The 22646-nt window shown below is 37.3% G+C and overlaps 1 protein-coding gene across 4 annotated transcripts in view; it reads left to right on the top strand.

Moving 5' to 3' along the window:
- Positions 1 to 21328, top strand: part of adgrd1 (adhesion G protein-coupled receptor D1) — a 37251-nt gene extending 15923 nt beyond the window's left edge. For all 4 annotated transcript variants that reach the window (XM_044111367.1, XM_044111366.1, XM_044111369.1 and 1 more), the window contains 12 exons: positions 10051 to 10124; positions 10716 to 10839; positions 13516 to 13619; positions 13795 to 13906; positions 14449 to 14602; positions 17031 to 17097; positions 17313 to 17379; positions 17485 to 17576; positions 17672 to 17798; positions 17890 to 17931; positions 18482 to 18574; positions 18667 to 21328. In XM_044111367.1, the coding sequence (XP_043967302.1) occupies positions 10051 to 10124; positions 10716 to 10839; positions 13516 to 13619; positions 13795 to 13906; positions 14449 to 14602; positions 17031 to 17097; positions 17313 to 17379; positions 17485 to 17576; positions 17672 to 17798; positions 17890 to 17931; positions 18482 to 18574; positions 18667 to 18762 (1152 nt within the window). In that variant the 3' untranslated portion in view covers positions 18763 to 21328. The remainder of the gene's footprint in view (positions 1 to 10050; positions 10125 to 10715; positions 10840 to 13515; positions 13620 to 13794; positions 13907 to 14448; positions 14603 to 17030; positions 17098 to 17312; positions 17380 to 17484; positions 17577 to 17671; positions 17799 to 17889; positions 17932 to 18481; positions 18575 to 18666) is intronic.
- The last annotated feature ends 1318 nt before the right edge of the window (positions 21329 to 22646 follow it).

Here is a 22646-nt window from a genome sequence, read left to right as displayed (position 1 = left end):
GCGACGCTCACCAGTTCAGCTGTCATTCCAGTTAAGGCGTTTCCATTTTCGTTGGATATAAATCTGCTTTCTCTTCAGTGTTCACGCTGATTGAAACGTTCAGTGCCAGCTCATTTCGACCTGATCTTAGCTGATATCATCCGTCCAAGTAGAGACGTTCTAGAGGTTCTGTCGTGATGACGCGTACAACCGTTGTGGCCAGGATTATGTCTGCAAAAATGAGCTAGTATGCTATAACTGGTTTGCTGCTCATAGCTGTGGTCAAGAGAGTCAAAGAGAGACTATTTTTGGAGCTTTTATGTTTTCTGGCTGTTATAGGATGCTTATCACCTTCTTAGCTTGGAGGCTTGGAGGAATCTTAGACAGTACAGTCTGTACAGTACAGGACAATCCCACAGTTCCAGTTTCCAGTTTCCAGGAAGGTTTGAATGTTTGACTCATCCAACAAAAATTTAAATACATAATTTTTCAATCTGTTCTTTTGATCGTTTTACAGACACAGTCATTACGGCTTCGTCTACTTGGATTTTTTTCCAGGTTTTCTGGGCAGAAAACGTCAAAGAAACCGACAACACTGAGTGATTTTTATAGCCATTTATTTGAAGACCAGCAACAGTGATAATAGATACTCTTATAGAAATATTGCTGAAGTCTAAGAAAGTAATTTTGAACATCTTCTGCTGTGAAGTATTTAAAAATACTTATACTTTACTATCATGATCAATATACTTACATCAAATCTATCGATTTGGTATGTTTGCCTGATAGCAGCAGTTTAAAAAATGACCTTGTTTCTGCTGCAGCTTTGAAAGAGATAGTGGAAACAATGTGGTACTTCAGCTCCTCTTGCAGGATCGCCTTGTCGGCCATATTGCATGAGACTTTCCACCACAGCCCCACTACAGCTGCTTTTCTCACATTGAAAAGTTTCAAATCACCAAAAAAAAAAAACACCCGAACAATGACAAAGATAATTAGAGTCAATTCATAACATGACATAACATTATTTATTATCTCTGGACTCTAATATCTGGCTGTGCCACTTCTGGTAGCAATATCTGCCATCAGTCATTTGCGTAAACTGGCAATGAGTTTGAACATTTTGTTTTAAAGATTTTTTTTTTTTGTTGTCACATTATAGGAGTGTTGAGCATGCAGCCATGCCACAGATTCCCGATTGGGTTCAAGTCTGAACTTTGGCTTCCAAACCATTCAGTGTTTTTAACCACTTGGTGATGAACATGCTAGTGTGCTTCAGATCACTGTCAGTCCAAGTGTAGGCCTAAGATCACAAACTGGTGATCGGACTTTGTCCTTCAGAATATGCTGGGAGAGAGCAGAATCCATTGTTCTCCTTATTATGGCAAGTCGTCTGGATCCCGAAGCAACAAACCAGCCCCAGACCACCATACTACCCACTCCATGTTTGACTGTTGCTCTTTTTTTTCTGAAATGTTTCACAAAATGTTCTCTTTTTTTATTAGTCGGTCTATAAAATATTTTCTCAAAGGTCTTTGAGATTTTTTAAATTTACTTATTTTTCATCAAATTGAAGCCTGGATGGCTTTTGTGTTCATTTTGGTCAGCAGTGGTCTTCGCCTTGAAATTCCCCTGTGGATGCCGTTTTATTCCCCAGTTTATTTTGTAATCTATGAATCATGAACATCAGTCTTAACTGAGGCAAGTGATAATTGTTCTGCTTTAGATGTTCCATGTTTCTTTTTCTGATCTCCTGGATGAGTCACCAGTGCAATGTTTGAGTAATCTTGTTTGGTTTGCCACTGTTAGTTAGATTCATCACCCTTTTCATATTTTGTGGATAACGAGTGTCTGTATCGTTTTATTACCGTCCCCATGGGGAACATTTTCTGCCACCAGATGAAAACCATACACAAATGCAGACACTGATATGGCTCCCATTAATGCTTTGCTACAGTCCCAAAAGCCTCAGAAATGGAGTTGTAACCCATTCCAGACTTACAGATGGCACTGGCTTTGTTTTTCATCTGTTTTTGAATTTATGTAGATTGATGCATGATGTGTTCCTTTTGGAGATCTTAGACATGTACGGCTTCTGTGACTGCAGTTCATGCTCTAATGGGTGTTGATTATCAGAAACAAACAGATAGGACGAAACAAGAACAGAAGAAATTTGTAGGAGAACAAATACTTTTCACAGCACTGTAAACTATATATTCATTGCACACAATCGGCCTCTGTATCCAGAAATATACGCTGGAGCTGTGTGACACAGTGGACTGCCATGCATCTCTGAACTCTGTGCAAAAATACATCCGACTTCTTAGAGCATGAGCTCATCTTGTATAAATAGGTGTACAGTGGACACATGCTCTTTGGTTGGATCACTCTACATTTCAGTTTTCTTTAAGTAAACACAATCAGTCTTCATCTAATGCGTACCAAGGATGAAGTTGCAAAACCTGTCAGCAGAGATGATACTGGGCTACATCGGTATCCACTGCCTCGCTGACCTGTGAAGGTTTTTCTCAGACATATGTTGGAATTTAAAAGAGAGAGTTTCTGTCATCAAGATGATAGCTTTTCCTGGGAGCCTGGAGTTTTTTTTTCCCCCCTTTAGGACAACTCCATATCACAACTGTAAGACTTATAACAGCATAACTTCAAAGACTGATGTGCTGCAGTCCAGATCTAAAAACTGTATGCCGACCATGAAACTGAAAGTTAAACGGTGACAGAATTGCCCGACAGGAATGTTACCTTACAAAGAGGATGCATGTGTCCAGATCTACACCAATAAGATTCTGTTTTTGTATTAAAATATATAAAAAATTGTATTTAGGAGTAAAAGCAACATAAGAAAAATGTTACTTGTGAAAAACTATTTTTCACAAGTATATTTGTGCTTCTACCATTCAACAAAATAGCCCAACTCTGGATAATGTGCCTCCAAACAATTGAATATAATATATATACATTATAAAATATACTTTTCTTCAGAAGATTTAGTCTTTATGGTCTGCATTTGCTAGCTTAACTTCAAATTTGTCCTGCCATGACACAATTTCCCCAGCTACGTTTTGTATTTAATCCAATGTGCTTCTGTAGAGGAGTACTCAGCAAGTCTATTTAAACATTGTGGCAGTCTGAAGCAGAAATGTGCAAACTCCCTTATTAGTCTTTCCATGCTGCCATAGCTACAGGTCTTGTGTGCCGTCTGCAGTATAAACAGTCCAGATCTCTCTGTCTTTTATCTGACACTTGCTTTGATAGAAGGAGGAAAAAAAACAGAAACTAGATTGATGGGATCTGCAACCTGTAAATAACTTTGCGTCATGGCAGGTGCTCAGTCAAGCTGAGGTCAAAGCCATGTGGTTGATGTCAGATCGACCCTGCTCTCTTGATTAATGCCCTTTTGATTCAAAGAACAGCTCAGCGGAGCAAATCAGCAGCCGACTCTGTTGGAATTAAGTTACCGTTGCCTCTAATATGGCGCGGAGCAGATTCGACATACTGACAAGGCGTTAGCAAGACTGTTGGATTCCCACATGCTTTTCTCACTGCATTAATCTGTGGCGTTGATTGGAGTCTGTCACCATCACTGATTTATTCCTGCCGTTTGTGGTTGTGGTTCCGTTTGGGAAACCTTGAGTAGAAAACAGAATTGAGCATTGTGAGGCATTGGCGTCTGTAGGAAAACATTAACAGACTCGTACAGAGACATGCAGCACTGTTTGGTCCTCTTCCTCCACCCTAATATCACTGGCATTGTGTAAACAAGCTGAAAGGCTTATCATACCACAGTGTACGGTGAAATGAAAGATGATTTGATCAACAGATCTTGATAAGGGTAGCTAAATCTTATAGTAGTAATGGTAATGGTTGCCTCGCTGTGTCTTAAGTCAGCTCTGCCAGCACAATGCTGAAACTGAATCAAAAGATGCTTCAGCTGAGAGATGTGCACACTTATACAACAGGGTTATTGCACCATTTATTTATTTTTTTTTCTCCCTTCAAACTGATTTTTTTTTTTAAGGATGTACTAAAACCTGGTGTAATAAAATGTGTTTTAACAACACCCAAAAAGAACTTTGTGTGCTGCTGTCGCGCTCTTACCTGGAACATCATGCTTAACCAATTACGACCTTCAGAATATGACAATATGACTTGCCGTGTCACTCACTTTTAATCTATAATTAAACAGGAAAATGCAGCGCTCTGTGTTCATAAAGACGTCTGCTTCCTTGAAATCTAGAAGGTAAAAAAAGCCAAAATAAGAGCAGAAAGATCGCTTAGCCTATCTTATACCCACAGTTAATTTTTGTACTCAAGCTGCTGATATCAGCTTTCTCAGTCAAAATAATGCTCGTGCCTTTCTTTGTCAGTCTTTTTATAGCTTCCAGAACACGCCTAAACTTAAACCTTGTGGGCAAAATACTCTCCTCCGCCTCCCTCTCCCTCAGCCACCCCACGCCCATCCATACACCCACAGAGAAACACAAACCGTGTGAGCCAACACACTGATCAATCGCAGATGGAGCTCTGGTCATTGCCATTCCTCACTTGCCAGAAGTATTTAGAGACTTTCATTATAGTCCCTTTCTCAACACCCCCAGTATATATATATATATATATATATATATATATATATATATATATATATATATATATATATATATATATATATATATATATATATATATATATATATATACTCAAATGTCACAAATGCTGTTTCTGAAAAAAATCAATAGACATTAGGTTTTCTGAGTAAGACATATTTTATTGCTGTTATGATAAAATTCGAAACGTGTCTTTGTCGAGCTCTAGTAAGTTTGTGGATGCAACATTTCATTTTCTTAAAAGGTTAGAGGAAAACATCTCACGCAAAATAATCTGGCTCTCCAGCCAGGACAGAATTACTCTGGGGACATTATTACCACAAAAAACAAGATGCAGTTTGTAATTTCCACCCCAAACCAGTTTTCTTTTGCTTCGTCACATGTCCAGTCAAAGAGAACTCAAGTAGCTGTCTAATGGCTCTAAATGTAGTCTGATCCATTTGTTCAAAGCTGCTTTAAAATTCAAAATATATACTTGTGTAGTGGAGTCATCTATGAAATTCATTTTGGGAAGTAGACTAGTTCTGAACTAATTTTTTTTTCCAGATCAGGGAAGAAGGTTATTTGTGGGGACCGATAGGATGAAGAATAAGGGACCGTCAATAAAGACTGTCCCTGCTCTTATTGGACAACTTTAATGCCAATATGACAAATTTATTAACATATTGTTAAATGTCGCCACATTTAATATACAAATGCACTGCACATACTGATCTTTTAAGCTGGAGATAATAAGGTATTTAACTTATTTACCCCACATAAAAAAAGTAAATTCCCTATTGCTGAACTTGATGCTGAAAGCCTTAAACTACCAAAATTTTAGCATGTTATTCCTAGGAAAGAGTCCAAAGTAAATTTTAAAAAAAGAAGCATGTGGGAATTAAACACGCAAACTGATGCATCCAGACCACCACTTATAACTTTAGTTTTATTTTTCTTAGCTGTCTCTGCAGCAATAGCGGTTTTGTTTTGTTTTTTTGCGAACACTCACCCAGCCTGTATGAATTACTCCTGGACTTATTTAATTGTCCCCAGTTGTCCTTGCACCGTGTGCGACTCAACACGTCTTCTTGTTTTTAGTGTCCACCACAGAGAGTGAGCAGAGCCCACAGCTGCATGTCTTTTCACACGTCCCCTGATGCCATGATCTCATTCAAGCGGCCGTAGTTTTTTTCCTCTTTTTAAACTTAGCAAAACCCAAGTCTTACTTCAGGCCTCTCTGGTGTTAGATTATGTCTCCCTCCTCCTGCGGCTTGTTGTTGGCTGGGTGGAAACAGAGAGAAAACTTTGTCATCAAACCAACAGAGGTCCTTTTCAAGCAAAGAACCGGATGGAATTTGTATTGTATTCTTAATAGAGATATTGTTTACATTTATTGCTCAATAATGAACACCAGCAGTTATGTTAGACTAAATCTGGGACACATTGCATGTAGTACAAGGTATTTTGACTCCTTATTTGAGTTCTGACTGTTTAGCATTTGTCATATTTTAGTGCAGAAATGATCAAAATAAAGACAACCAAATTATGGAAACTAAGTCAAGACAAGTTTTACAATGTTGTGGAGACGGCAGATAGAATTTATATCTATTTAGGTTTAGGATAAACTGTTGCAGAGTTGTAGATCTGTTCTGTCGCTCCAGAATCTCCAGACTCGGTGGGTCAGAAGACAGATTTCCAAGCTGAGCTGCTGGACGATGTGTTTTCTTTACTGATTTGCTTGTTGAATAATGGGACACGTATCTGCAGTGGAAGTCAAAGCAAAAAGCTTTGACAAGAGCAGATGTTTAACCAGGCGCCGTCAGTGCCTATTACTCCACCCGATTCAAAGAGATGACTGTGGCTCCAACGGAGTTGCATCATGGTTTTCTGTATTTGGATCGCCGAGCAGCTGTTTCAGCTGGCAGCTGATGCTCGATTGTCTCTGCAGCCATTTGTTCCCCATTTAGGTCTTTGCCCGCTGCACTGAATTCGTAGCTGTTATTTTGATTGATGACATAGTTTTAAGTTTAAAATCTGATTGTGATGGACCGAGTTAAAAATAGGAGGAGTCACAGGACATATTATAAAAATAGGATTTTTTTTTTATTTTATTTTAACCCAAAAAATTACAAACACCAAGATAAACTGAGCTCATAAAAGAAGTCAAAGAAACAAAACTGAACTCAGGCAAAAATGTAAACAAACCAGCTGCACAAACAAACATAACTGACCTAACAAAGAAATGACACACAGGGGTTTAAATACTGGCTGATCAGACCAATTAAGACACAATAGGGATAACTAAACAGAATACAATTACAAATAACACAAAACAAATAACAGTACAGCTAAGTTTGACTAAACTAAAGACCTAAATGAAAATCAAAATTAATAAACTTTAAATACTAATATTTACTTAAATACAAACTTATCTAAACAAAGAAACTACAAATTCCCTCTGCCAGCAGGAACTAGTGGTTCAGTCCAATCAGCATTTCAGCCTGCTGAACCCCCATCGTTTGTCTGGCCCTCCAAGGCAGGTAAGTACCAATGGGAAAACAAACAGAATTAATCTTAAGCAAACAAAATTAACTTTAAGTTGACATAAATACATATGTTAACTAAATGTGCGCGCTAACAAATAGAACAAATGTATCCAAATCAAGTAATAAATGTTTTTATTGAAACTAAAGTGTTGTTTGTATGAAAAATAAACTATGCATAAAAGTTACTGACAGAGTGTGGCCAAGGATTTGGCCATCACACTGATCAAAGCGAAGTATCGTAGAAGATTATCCCCCACACTTTTAATTCTTTCCGGTTGGGAGGTTTGCTTGCTTTTCTTTTAACATATCTACTTATTACCTGTAACTGTGACTGCTCTCGAAATAAACTGTATTTTATGGTAATGAGAATAATTTGGAGTGCAGGAAATATAATTGCCGTGGGACTCTTTAAAGGGAATCATGTTCTTCTTACTTATTGGCATCTTTTCAACCACAAACTTAAGTAAACTTTTTTGTGATTTTTGTGATTAACTTAATGTAATGCATACTTGAGATAAATAAAAGATTACACCAATACTTTGCAGAATCATCTGTCACTGCACTTACACTTTAAAATCATCTCACTTCCTCAGCATTGCACTTATACAAACTAAAAATATCTCCTCTCTTCTCTGACATAATTGGAGCTTGTTAACATTTTATTTTATTTTTTTTATCTTTTGTTGGACTTATATGTTGGCTTTGACTAGGCCACTCTAATATGTGACTATGCTCTGATCTGAACTCTGTTTGGGGTCAAAGGTGACCCTCTAGCCCTGGTTCAAGTCTCTTAACAGGATTCCATCGAAGGTCGCTTTGTTTTTAGCTGCTTGCAGCCTCCCAGCAGCTTCTCTGTCTCTAATCAGGAAAGTATTTCATCCTCATCTGGTTTGTGGTAAACTTTCTACTTGTAAAAATCCTCCATCCTTTTTCATTTCACTTAACAAATGGCAAAATGAAATACCTTGAATTATGTGATTATAATAAGACAAAATGTGAAGAAGGGTTATTCATACATTTACAAGGCACAAGCACTCACGGGAGGCCTTTCGAGATCACAGTGGCTCTCAGTTAAGTTGAAAATGAGATTTTCCCCACGATTTTCACCCGCTGCTGTGGAAAATGCAGGGTGGGTCAGTAAAAAAAAGCCCAGCCACTGAAGCTCAGTTTCACGGCCTGCCAAATACCACACCACAACACAGAAGCACTGGAGACACTCTGACAATGATTTATCATCCTCTGTCCCTCAGATTGTTCTCCTTTATCAGCCTGTCACTCTGCTGTTGCTAGCTCTCGCTCTCTCTTTATCCTCCCTGTCCCGCTCCTCTAACGAGGCTCCGGTTGATTTCCTGGGCGGGTGTTTGTTGGCCTTCTGTTCTTAATAAAGAGCTGGAGCTCCAGCTACAGCCTCGACTGGTACATCCTGAGGCCATAGGACTCGAGTGCATTATCTTAAATGGAAGCGATTTGAGCCTAGACCAGGGGTCCCCAAAGTCGGTCCTGGAGGGCCGGCATCCTGCATGTTTTAGTTCTCTCCCGGGTGGCACCAACAACCTTTTCAGCATGTCGATGTTCTTCTTAGGCCTTCTAACGTGCCATCATTTGATCCAGGGGCGTTAAACCAGGGAGAGAACTAAAACATGCAGGATGCCGCCCCTTGGGGACCCACTTTGGGGACCTAGACTGGCCTAGACTCTCAAAAGTGACAATCAGGTCTTTGAACTCCGCTTAGATTTCGACTGGAAAGAGTAGGCCGGGTTTACCATGTGCACTTGTTAGAGAGGAAGTGTGTGATGGTCTGTTTGTTGACCGACATGTCATATGGTGTGTTGTACACATCGTGGTGTGACAATGATCCTTTGTGTAATCTTTTCTGTATAATCAAAAAAAGATTTCTTTGCTTTTTCTTTTTTCTTTGCAAAGGTACATCAAAGGTTTAGTAAGAGGATGAAATGCGTACTGTCTAGCAGCTGCATTTTGTCTCTCCTTGATGTTCTTTTTTTGTTGTTGTTTTGGGGGGGTTTTTGTGTTTTTTTACATATCGCTAATTCCTTGAAATTAGCCAGCAACTGGTGATGATGGGAATGGAGGGACGGGGTCCTGCAGGCTCCAGACCTGCATTGATGAGCTGAATGTCTGTTGCGTTCATCTCAAGTGTGATGACTAATTGTTGCATGGGCAAAACCGACAGAATAGGAGCAGCATTTTGATTACAAAACGAGATCAAGGATCTGTGGTGTGCTTTTTCGGTGCTATGCATCAGGCTCAGGGGCCGGGAACCAGACGACCCGACTTGTCAGTCGCACTCTCAACTTTTTCCAGCAGGAAACGGTGCAGACACATAGTCCATCTCACGCAGATTTTTGGAAAGCTGGAGCGTACGGAATAGGGAGACGTGTGCAGTTTCGCTGTATGCACTTTTCCAGTCGGTGTAAGTGTTGTTTTGTTTCTCAGATTACAGATTGAGAAGGGTAGTGGTCTGAACCTGAAACCAGGGCCAAGCCCCAATTACCGCATTCTTGCGCTGCAGCCATTAGCTCACTGTCCCAGGAGATTCTAAATCTCATAACAAGGAATGACATGGAAAAAGTGATTTAAAATCAAATAAGATTCTTGAGGGACGGAGGGATTATTTTTTTATATACTGCTCAAGTGTTTGAATTTTCACATAGTACCTCTCCTCTTGCTGTAGTTATGCTCGAGCAGAGAAACTCTGTTTTTCATTTGGTTTTTGTATAAAAGGCAACATCCTGGATTATGTTTTGTAGGGTTTTTTTTTAAGTAATTATCTTTCACTCTCCCCTTTCCACACTTGATATTTTGACATTTAAAATCTTTATTTTTCCTTTTTCTTTGGGTTTTTTTTTTTTGTGATTTTGAAAATATTAAAAGGTTCACTCCATTTCACCATTCTTTTTCAGACTAAAGAACAGCAAGACCAAATGCTAAATCAGAGCAATAAAGTCTTCCTCTACTGCGCCTTTTTGGACTACAGGTGGGTCTGTGTCTATTGTCTCGATGCTAAATCTCTCTTTTAGATGAAGCACAAACCAGATCTCATCTCTCAAGTCCTTTTCTTTTTGCTTTATGTTATCTGGTTCAGCCTGCAGGGCTAAAAAAAATTATATGGAGAAGAAAGAAAAAAAAAAAACATAGGTTTGGAAAAGGTCTATTTCCTTTTTACGTATCCGAACCGAAAACATCCAGTGATAAATGTGTTGCTGTTCCTGTTTTATATTAAGCAACAGTCCTCTGCAGAGATATTGCCTTCTAAAACTTGGATCCAAAAAGCTGTTTGAAGGGCATAAATCATTGTAAAATGAAGTTTGATTGAGTTGGATTCAAAGACTTCCTCCTCTTGCTCCCCTTTGCCCTGAAGCTCATGAAAAATGTGAATTATTAAATTATCCCGACAGTCAGCAAATAGAAGTGCGCGTGCCTCCCACGCAGGATTAGATTGCGTGAACGCTGCCAGCAGTGCTCAGATAAACTCTGCCCTGTCTGCTTATTTATCCTTCAGGTTTTAATCTTTCTACTGAATGCATTTGCTACGTAAATAATCCCCACATTTTGTCTTTTGTCTTAGCACTAATGAGGGTGTGTGGTCCAATGAAGGCTGTGTTCGCTCAGACGGAAACTCGTCATATTCTGTGTGCATGTGCAACCATCTTACCAATTTCGCCATCCTCATGCAGGTTGTGCACTTGGAGGTACACATTTTTTTTAATTGACCTTTAAAGCTGCTTTTTTTTTTTTAAGCTATCCACATTTAAATACTAATAATCAAGTACTTTCTAGCCTGAAAGTGTTGTTTTAATCAAAGGTTTTGATCCTTAGAAGATTATGATGCTTTAGTGTCTCATTGTGTATTTACCAAAACCAAAGCAAAAATGTCAAAACTAAGTAAGAGCAGCAAACCCTCTATATTATAAGGAGTAATATATAAAAATTCTGGTCCAGACTTGTTGACTGCAATTCATCAGCCAACACATGTGAATCAAGTTGAGTTCTGGACTTTAACTTTACCGCTACATCAGCTTTATTCATTTAACCTTCTGCAATTCTGCAGTAGATGTGCTGTTGTTTGAATTTTATTGTCTTGTTTGTGACCACATTTAAGCCGTCAGATGGTTTCTAACACCACAGCCACACCGAGGAGTTTTGATTTGACTCTATTACTACATATACCCCTTGTCCTGTAGTCGTAAAACAAGCCCAAATCATTACCCTTCTAACACCGTGCTTGACATTTGATATTATTATTATTATTATTATTATTATTATTATTATAGGCGCTGATGTGATGGTTTTGGTTTTTGCCCAATCAGACATCTGTGCTTTGGCTATGTTTCCCCCTGCCCCACACACACACACACACACACACACACACACACTCCGCACCCTTTCTTCACAAAAGTGGCTCAGATGGAACTTTGCAGTCTCACCGTGCTTTCTTGTGTGGCAGCTATTACCATCAAGTCTTACAATTCAATTCATTTTCCTGGAACTGCCATGCATTTTCATATGTTAGAACCTTTAGAACCTGAGATGTAATCCATGATCGAGAACACCTGCCCACTGCTCAGCCTCTGCATTCCAACAGAAACAGCAAGAATAACACTCATTTAAAAGATTGTTTTCACCTCGAGTCAAATGACTTTGTTAATAAAACACTCATCTGAGCTTCCGCTCGTTGCAAAAGCACATGTGTTTTGCATGTGTTTTAGTGGCCATCAAGACTGAAACGACACTGCTCACCTGCAGTCCGAGAAAAAGTTTTGAAACGAACGCAGTCTTTTATTAAATTATTCACTCCATACAATATATCCATAAGCATACAGATGGCATGCATGTGTCTTTCTGCGCAAAAAAACCAAAACAACAAAAAACAAGCAGTTAAGATGGGAAATGTTTGTTCTTAATCACCAGCTTTCCACTCTTATTCAACAATACACCACATCCTCTGGGTTCCTGAAAAAATAAGTCTGTTTTCAAGAAAATAATTGGACTGGCCTTTGTGGTTTACTCACTGGCTTAACACACAGTCATCAGACCCACAGGGAGGCCCCAACTACACTTTATTGTCCACAATAGGCCACAGTGACTTGCGAAATAACATTTGTCAGCATATTGTCATGTTACAACCGCGAACCACAGTGTATTTTATTGGTATTGTATGTAATTGATTAACACCACAAAGTGCCTAATTGTAAAAAAAAAAAAAAAAAAAAAAAAAATTATAAAAAAAACCCCAGATCTGTAACATGTGAATTTGCATCTTTCTTCTGCCAAATTTGTGCATGACCAACAGTTGTTCTGTCAATAGATTCCCACCACCGGAGCGGCGTATCTCGGCAACTCCTCCAGAGTTACTGCGGACCTCAGAACTAGTCTTTTGGCAGATTTTCAAGCAACGTTGTTGCAGTAGATTTCACATAGGAGATCAGAACAGAGGGGACTGGAGACAAAATGACAGGATCATGTTTCAAATTTGGAAAAACATATAAGTATTTTCCACACATTTACTTCAAAATTATGCTGTACTTTGCGTCGATCTATCACATGAAATAAACTCCAAAGGACGTGAGTAGTTTTGGAAGGAACTGAATACGATCACAATGTCATTCTTTACTTGTCCTTCATTTTTAGCTGTGGTTGTTTTGTGCCTCATGAGAACAGCAGTAATCTCTCAGTGATTTATTGCTCTCTAAACTGTGTCCTATTAGACTCCTTAGAATCCAAAGCTTCTACAATATGCAAGCCTTCATGCAATGAAAGTATGGTTAGCATCCACAATAAGCTTCTTTTTTTCTTCTTCTTCTTCTTCTTAAAGAGGAAAGTGGATTTCTTATTGCAGCGAAGTGAGCCAGTTTTCTATTTAGGCAGCAGAAGTCTATTTGATGCTATACTTTTTTAGAGTAAGTCTCTAATTAGTGGGTTCATCCCACGTTTCCTTTCGCCTGAAGGAAGCTTGAGAGTCCTCTGCTCTCATAATAACAAGGCACATGCGTAAACAGTTCATAGAGAATCAAAACCATACTCTCAAAATAGCCTGAGCACCAAAACAGGATCAGAGCACTTGGCCAAAAATCTCTCTGTATATATAGATATTTATATATGCACATATATATGCAAAATTTATACAGATCATAGAGATTAAACCCATCTTCATGCATATATCATGAAGTGGTAATCTGTCAGATTAGAGTCAGTTTTACAAGCATTATTTCAAACATTTTTGGCTTCCTTTAATTGTAAGGCGTAGCAAAACTAATTGAAGCCTTTCCAATGACCTTTTTGTCTTTCGTGTAAGGGATGCACTAGTTAAGCTTAAGCTAAAACGCACGTCTTGTCCAGTGCTGACAGTGATCTGTCTCTTTATACAGCTCACTCCTGGCCACAAGATGGCGCTATCAACCATCGGGTATATTGGGTGTTCAATTTCCATCTTCTGCCTGGCCGTCACTCTGGTTACATTCGCAGTTCTGTCGTGAGTATTATCAACTGATATTGTGATGTAATTTCTTTAAGCATCAGGTTTTTATGTAATCAGCTACACACTTATTACTTATTAATAAATACAAGTCCACATTTGCACGAATTTATTACATAACTATGAACATGTTAGATTGACTTTTGTTTTTGCATCCGTGTCCACGCTGCAGGTCTGTTAGTACCATCCGCAATGAGCGCTACCACATCCACGCCAACCTGTCCTTCGCCATTCTGGTGGCAGAGATCTTACTGCTCATCAGCGCTCGCTTTGAACCGGGCACGGTCAGTGCTTTCTGCAGCAACTTTAACTTTACAGATGATGCTCCCGATGCCATATATAGATCTATGCAAATATCACTGTTTCTACTATTTCTCCACTTCAGAGTTCTATCTTTATATTTTCTAGTTTACCAGTCAATTTTCAGTTAGCGTTAGAATTAGCATGTTTTGACATGATTATACAAATGTTTTTTTGTTGTTTTTGGTGTGAATCATGGAAAACAAAAATATGTGTTTTCCATACTCAGCTATATTTTTCTGCCCTTGTATAGACTTAAAAAGTTTTTTGTTTTTTTTTAAGAAAACTCCACATTAAAAACCTTTGAAGACTGTTTAATGACAAATATGAGGGATGATGATCAAAACATTAACAGAATCAAAAAGTTGTGACAAATAGTGAGGTTTTACTGAGGTCCTGTTAGACTGTTGATATGCAAACTATCTCGGTGTTACTTGGCAACACGTTTCCTTTATTAGTCATTCATAAACAGGTAAATCAGAGGAGGATCTAACTATTAACGTTCTGATTTTCTTCCATTTCGTAGCTGCCCTGTAAGGTCATGGCCGTCCTGCTTCACTTCTTCTTTCTGAGCGCGTTTGCCTGGATGCTGGTGGAGGGTCTGCATCTCTACAGCATGGTGGTGAAGGTGTTTGGCTCAGAAGGCAGCAAACACTTTTACTACTATGGCATTGGATGGGGTAGATCTTTTGTTTTTCTTTTCTTCCAAATATTAAGGATTTCTTTCCCCATTGTTTGACTGACTTTAGTTCCCGCGTCATTATATTTAACAATCTTTTATTTGTATGTAATGAAATAAATTGCCATTATTCAGTCAATGGTTAAACCTGCATTTAATAAAGATATTAGGTAAGACATTCGGTTCTTTAAATGAGCTGTACATTTGCAAACAGAAAGGGACATTTGTGTTATAAAGCTACATTCTTTGATTGGTGATCATGTGTAAGTCATTATTATTATTATTTTCATATTGGACCTTTTAGTGTGACAAAATCCTGTTTTATGTCTTCCTACCGGCCACAGCAGTTTGTCCTTTTGTGTGACTATCTGAAAATTATAATTATGAGACTTGTCTGGCAGCTAGAAGTAAAGCTGTAATGGAAACAAAAAAAATAATGCTCATTTTAAAAAAAAGAAAAGAAAGAAAGGAAACTAAATCTACTGCTGGCTGCAATTAAAATAAACATTTTCTCTTTTGTGTGCACAAAAAGAAGCCATTATTTTCTCGGAAAATTATAAAATTAAACTGTTGTAGAAACTAGACTCAGTGCTGATGGACACGCAGCAGCTCTACTGGGGTGAGGTTTTGTAGATTTAAGAGTATGCAAAGTGATTAAAGTCTTCCTGTGGACTCAAAGCTATGAAGAAAGACAAACAGCACAAAGCAAAATTAGGCATAAAGGCAGCAGGCTTTATGTCAGAGATGTGCAACCTGTAGCTCTTTGAATCTTCAACAACAACTCTTAATAACGTTGGTTAAAAATGATAAAAGTTTAGTTTTCAAATATAGATATAATGACGAATGCAGTTTCAGCAGTTTTTCAATGCACAGTTGCATTGAATTTCCACAACAAAAAGTACCATTAATATTTACCACATCTATTTTTTGTTGACATTACATTGGAAACGTCTACGTTTTTGTCACATAATGTTCCACATTTATTATGAACATTCTATAGAATAAAAAATGTGCCTATCCTGTTTATTACCTCAAAATTTCTCTTGAAGACATATGTAAAAAAAAAATTCTAAGTTGTTTCTTATTAAAAGATTGTGGAAAGTTAGCAAAGTGGATGTGAAAAATGGCTCTTTGGATTAAAAACGCTACAGGAGTAATATGGAGGTCTTGTTGTATAACAAGTTAGTTATATTGTATGGTCTTGTAAAAGCCCCTTGATCTACTATTACTTTAAATTATGGTTATGTTATGCTGTTGTGCAGCATGTTCTGCCTGATTTTTTCTAATCGCTCAGTTTCGCTGGCAGATATGTCACAAAGTCCGTCCCGAATAGAAACTACATCTGGTTGGGCTTAATACATATCTCAGGTTTGGGGTGTGTTATTAGAAAATAGTATTTTCAAAATAATAGAATGAATGTGACAGCCGAAGATTGTTATCAGAAAGGTTATTATGTTATTAAGTTGTTGAAGTAGGGACGAGTTCATGCACTGCTTCAAAATACAACAGAGTTACAAAAGCAGAGGAAAACGTGTGTTCTTCTCCAAAATATCATAAAAAGTACAATTCACAATCTTTTAAACAAAGACAAATTAGTGGGTTTTATGAGAGTTGTATTTGTAAATCCAGTGCATTTTCACTCATTTGCATCCCATGTAAAAACGCATAAAGGCCTTAAAATACAATCTTTTTTTATTGCTGCATGATCCCACTCTTTTTGTTATCATCTTGAGTACATTTATTCAGCGGAGAAAAAAATGTTAAATGTTTAACACAGCACTTAGTCTTCTTCTCTAACATTTAAGACAACCGCAGCACACAGTGCAAGGAGAAGCAAGTACATGCAAATATACATACTTCTTGTTTTATTGTATTTATCTGCTTTATATCAAAGCCTCATTTAAATTACTTATAATACCACACTCATGTATATATTTTTTTATAAATTATATGTCGCTTATGGTTATATTTGTGTTTGCTATTATTTAACACTTTGGATGGAGCAGCATGTCAACAAATTAGCAAAATTTTGCTAATTTGTTGACATGCTGCTCCATCCAAACTGTCTTAAAAATGGAAAAGTACAACAAAAACTGCTTTAGTTGAAACATTTATTTTAGGGACTGATAGGAATAGGAATAAAGCGCCACATTTGCACCGTCTTAAAATTTTCTAGATATTTGCGCAATTCATTTTTTTGTTGTTTTTCTTAGTAAGTGCTTTAATTTAAACTAACTATTATTATAAATAGACTGCCGTGGTGTTATATTATATGTTTCAATTTTGCAATACTTCATTTCACAGTTTGAGACATGTATATGTTTATGCATATGTATATGCTTTTGATAGAAAATGATCGGTGTAAATTTGGCCACCAGTCATGCCTTATGCTACATTAGTGAATGCTTTGTTATTTTCTCTTATCCCAGGTTCTCCACTGCTGATCTGTGTTGTGTCTGCGACGTCGGCCCTCAAAAGCTACGGAGAGACTGTCAAGTAAGTACGGCCTCCGCATGTGGGACTGTGAGGACTTTAATTTGTTCCATGGCCGCCGTTGCGCAAGAATGACATCACCTGTGAGAGAAAGTGGAAACAACAGCTTTTAATGTTATGTACAACTGTCTAGATTAGCAGCATAATGCCTAAATTTGCATTAAAACAGTGCAAGCTTTTTACTGGTTATGCTTGGTAACTTTCCCTTGTTGTTTCAGCTGCTGGCTCTCGCTGGAGATGGGAGCCATTTGGGCATTTGTGGCACCTGCTCTTTTCGTCATTGTGGTGAGAAACTTCTTAAAAATATGTGTGTGTGTTTAGCACAGTTTTGCCTCATTTCCTGTGTATTTTGCATTATTATTTTTATTTACTCAAATCTTTGATGCCCAGGTTAACATAGGCATCCTCATATCTGTGACGAGAATCATATCAAGAATCAGTGGGGAGAATTATAAGGTTCACGGAGATGCTAACGCGGTCAAGTGAGTTTGTTTGCACGATGAGAATCTTTCACTTGCACAACATATTTATTCTACTTAAAAGCTGTAATCACGTTTATCTTTCGCTTTGCTTGAAGGCTGACAGCCAAAGCAGTGGCAGTGCTCCTGCCCATACTCGGCATTTCCTGGATCTTTGGAGTTCTTGCCTTCAACACACACACGACTGCGTTTTTATATGTTTTTGCTGTATTTAACTCATTACAAGTAAGTTTTCCGCTTTTCAGTCTTGTTTTCATTTTAAAGGCGCCAAGCTATTTGAATTTCATATTTTAATTAATTGTTAACTTTTTTGTAGGGGTTCTTTGTTTTCTTGTTCCACTGTCTTCTCAACTCTGAGGTATGGGGTAAAACACTTGGTATATGTATTATATTAAAGCAATTCATAACATTTTAACTCCTTCATACTTTGTCTTGTAATAATCACGTGGATTTTCTGTGATAGACAAATACAAAGTAGTCTGTAATTGTAAAAATATAGGGGAAATTATACTCACATTTCAATATTATTTATACATGAAAATGTAAAAATAAGAATGGCATGCATTTGTTAAAAAAGCTCTCAGGAATATTGTTGACACAACCAGCTATTAGGTTTAAGGGCAATTTGATTTTACTTTTTTGACACATGTGCACATTTGTCCATTCACTAGTAAAATAATAAAATTTGTTAGATGACCGGAAACATTCAGCAGTGACAGAAAAAGCAAAAGCATAAGAAATTTGTAGGAGGAGGGAAAAGTTTTGACATATCTTTATCACAGAAGATTTTATTAGCAAGAAGCAGCAATGTCTCTCTTTTACAACATTACTCAGTTTGATTTTTTTTTTTTCTTCTTCTTCTAATACTTTTGATTCTTGGACTTCATGGTTTCTGATTCTTTCTCCAGGTCAGAGCTGCATTCAAGCACAAAACCAAGGTTTGGTCTCTCACCAGCAGCTCTATAAGAAACGCCAATGCGAAACCATTCAACTCTGACATTGTGAGTGTCAACACTGATGCATTTGCGCCAACAAAACTGGACTGTTTTGCTCCTAAAAGCCTAATATTCCCTTTTCCTGTCTCACAAAACAGATGAATGGAAACAAGGAGGGTGTAACTCCCACTAAGATGAACACATGGGACAAAAGCACCAACTCGGCCAACCGTTTTGACCTCTCCGCTGTGTGACAGGAGAACAATGTGTGGCTCACTTGGGTGGAAAGGCAAACACTCTTCCACTCTGTCATTACATTGCAGTCAATTTGAAGTTGTATAATATGTTCACGCTTGAGGACAAACAGACTTGTTGGACTGTGCTTGATATTCTCCCACACAGAATGTTCTGTGTTGCTCTCAAAGCAAAAGAAAAAAAAAATCTGATTTTTCAGGAGAGGTCCACGGGATTAATGAGAGAAACCGAAATGCTCAGATAAACAGCACGGCACATGCAGGAAACACACCAGTAGCTAGTGGAGAGTTTGGCAGATGAGCTGAATCTGCAAATTTCTGAAGCAAGACCAGAATGAGCTACTAGGCTGATGTTTGTGACAGTGTTGTCTTAGTTTCTGCTAAAATAATAGATTTTAGAAAAGCATGTTTTCCATCTGCTGCAAATGTTTAAATTCACAATAATGGCCTAAACTCTACACTCCTTTCTTATGTACAGATATGTTTTTTATTACATTATGTGAAGTTACAGCTAAGTGATTGGTAAAGCCTAAACAGACTGTGAAGCGTTTTCCCAGACTCTGCATAAATGGGACAATCAAGCCCCCATTCATTCAATGGTTAACCCTTATTATCTTTGCTAAGCAGCATAGAAACAAGACAGTCAGTTCAGGTAAAACAAGCTTCCGGCTACATTTGAAGAATAACATTTCATCACATTTTTTTAAAGTACAGAAGACAAAATATCTGAATTAGAATCAGCCTTTATTCGTCAGTGTACTGAAATGAAATCTGCTTCAGTATAGCCCACCCAAAGAACAAAAGAAAAGACAAACGAACAACGTGAGGCATGTACCAAAGGCTGCTGCCCCCATGGGAGGCGCTGCCCTTTCCATAGTAGGTACATGGTGTACAGAGCTTTACAAGCCCTTTATGTCTTTAGATCTCCACATCTAAAGACATAAAGGGGCGAATGTATCAATCTTGTCTGTTTTAAAAGTGTTAGAACTGATCTCACCAACTGTAAAAGGAGTGAGAAACAAACGAAAAGATTAATCTTTCAGAAGACCTAAGAATCTGAAAAAGTTCAGAAATGAGTAAAAACCCTGAAGAAACGTCTAAAAGAAAAGCTCCTTCTCTCCTTTACATGTATTGTTGGTGATTTCTGGTGCCAGTGTGACTTTTTGCTGCTCTCTTATGCACATCCTCCAGACAAAAATTAATACCCGACACCGGAGCACACACCGCTGCCGATGTCCGACCTTACATCCGCACAGGCCAAAAACACTGTGACATGGTTTCCTGCTACATTTGAAGAATAACATTTAATAACTTTTTTTTTTTTTTTTTTAGCTATGGAACACATAAAGAATCAGAATCAGAAATGAGATTCTGGGATGCTGTCTAAATCTGTCTAAAGAAGACTGAATGGTGATATTGAATCAAAACAATCAGAGCATGTGCACACTAAGGCAACCAGACTGTTCCCATTTTTCTTAATCATATAAATCAAATTAACAGTGGATGAAAACTTTGAAAAGTTTTTTTAATTTCACAAAAAAATGACCATTTTGATGGGATGAAACTCTGCCGCGTGTGTTATTGAAATAACAAGAAAAGGAGACATTTACCTTGAGCAAGATGGAACCTAAAAGAACCATTTTTATGGATATGATGAGCTACATAATCAGGTGACTAGTTTTCTAGATCAAGTCTTTCTTTTAATTGGTTGGATATAATAAATGTAGATTTCTTTCAATGGTAAGACAGGATTAATATTAATCTTTTCATCAAAGTGATTTTGGTTTGTACAGTAAACGGTGTTATGATGACACATGCTGTTATTTGCAGGCAGGAATTGAGCACACTTTATTGTGTTTAGAAACTAACTTTCAGAATGTTCTCAGAACTGTTTGCATAATCATGGACAAAAGGACCAAGAACACATAGTGTTAGTTTTAAATATAGTGTTATTTTATACCTTTAAAACAACGCAACACCAGCTGTTAATCTATTTTACATCACAAAGAAAAAATTATCTACATAATTATGTAGTTGACACAGTATTAACATAGTTTCGTGGACAGCACAAAGTGACATTACAGAAGATTCTATGACAGAGAACCTAAAAGTCTGTATTTATTTCTGCTGTGATTCTGAGTATTGTGTCGCCTTGGAGCTTTGTTATAGCTGCAAAATTACTTTTGTTCACAGTGTTTATTTTTTTATTATTGTTTTTCTTCTTGAAAAATACTTGCTGGAATATTATTATTATTATTGTTATTATTGCAAATGCTTTTTAAAGAACAGTGAATACTTTTAATGTGTCCTACAAAATTCTGTGAAATATGTGGTTTTTTTAATGTATTTCTGCTACATTTTGCTAGATTTTCATGGTACAGAAAGTATGAATCGTGTTTTACTGCATAGGGTTGAGCCTGATTAGGGTTGGTGTTTTTGTTCCTACATACTTACTTTGTTTAAAATGTCCTTTAATGTACACTGTGCCAAAATTAAATTTCTTATTTACTGTAAGTGGATCAGCACTCACTTTTTTAATATCAGAATAAAATTAAATATTTTAGCATTTGTGTGATTTTGAGTAGTTTTTTCCTGTAGTATTTTTCTGTAATGGTACTTAATTTGTATATTCAGTTCTATCTTATTTTAACAAAAAAAATATTTACGTCAAGAATTTGTCATTTTCCTTGAATTTAGAATTTTTACAATGATTTTCAAAAGTTTAACATTATCCCTTGCATTTTGCAAAGCTGTAAGTACACATTTCTTTCTTTTAGGATTATAACTGTTATTTTCAAACACTGTAGTTCATAGTTTTGTAGTGAAAAAAAAGGGGCAAATGAATTTGACACATTCTTGCTTTAAGGTGAAGACATTTCTGAAACAATAATCCAAGTTTCACAATTTTACAAAGCACCTTTCATCACTGATGGGCTGTGCAAAAGCAGAAAAGCAGATGAGGAAGAGCTGCACAGATGCACAAATATAGAAAAAGACTGCTGGAGAGCCATTAGTTATTCAGTCCATGAATCTTCTTCAGGGAGGAGCGACAAGAAGAAAGTTATTGCTAAAAGAAAATCAAGATAGTTGTTCTGAGTTTCCCACAAGCCTTACAGTGGACACAGGAAACGCAGACGAGGCGTTCTGATTAGATGAGACAACGAGTAACGCGTTATGGAGCCTGCAATGTGCTTCATGCTGAGCACACCATCCCGTGGTTAAGCATGGCGGTGGCAGGATCATTCTGTGTCAGAGTGATGGGAAAATAGATGGAGCTAAATCCAGGGAAATCCTGAAAAAACAGATTATTGGAGACTGCAAAACACGTAGGACACAAAGATAGCTATACATACAATCAAAGCAACAATAAAATGGTTTAGACACAACCTTGTATTAGAATGGCTCAGTCAAAGGCCACACCTAAATTTAGTTAAAAATTTGTGACAAGACTTAAAAAGTGACTCTTGCAGAACCTATCCCATCAATTTGGCTCACATAAAGATATTTTGAAAAGACAATTGAGCAATAGTATTAGTATATAGACATACAATGCTGTTATAGACTGTCCCAAAGACTTGCAGCTGTAACTGCAATCAATGGTGTTCCTACAAAATACTGAACACAAAGGCATGATGCACTTTCCAGATTTTCATTTGTTTGAAATTCATGTTTTTAAAAGCATGAATCCTTTTCCTCCCAGTTCACATATTTGTGCTACTTTTATCATATAAAATCCAAAATGTCAAAAGGTTGGAGAGGTACTATCTGTATAAAAGTGAATCCGGGGTGACTCAACAACATTTAACCTGAAGGTTTCTTATAATCAAATACTAGAAATTAATACTTGTCATCTATACATTTTCAAAACGTATATTAAATCTTAA

The sequence above is a fragment of the Gambusia affinis genome, linkage group LG03 (assembly GCF_019740435.1).
Source record: "Gambusia affinis linkage group LG03, SWU_Gaff_1.0, whole genome shotgun sequence".
Lineage (NCBI taxonomy): Eukaryota > Metazoa > Chordata > Actinopteri > Cyprinodontiformes > Poeciliidae > Gambusia > Gambusia affinis.
This window is presented reverse-complemented; position numbering and strand designations above follow the sequence as displayed.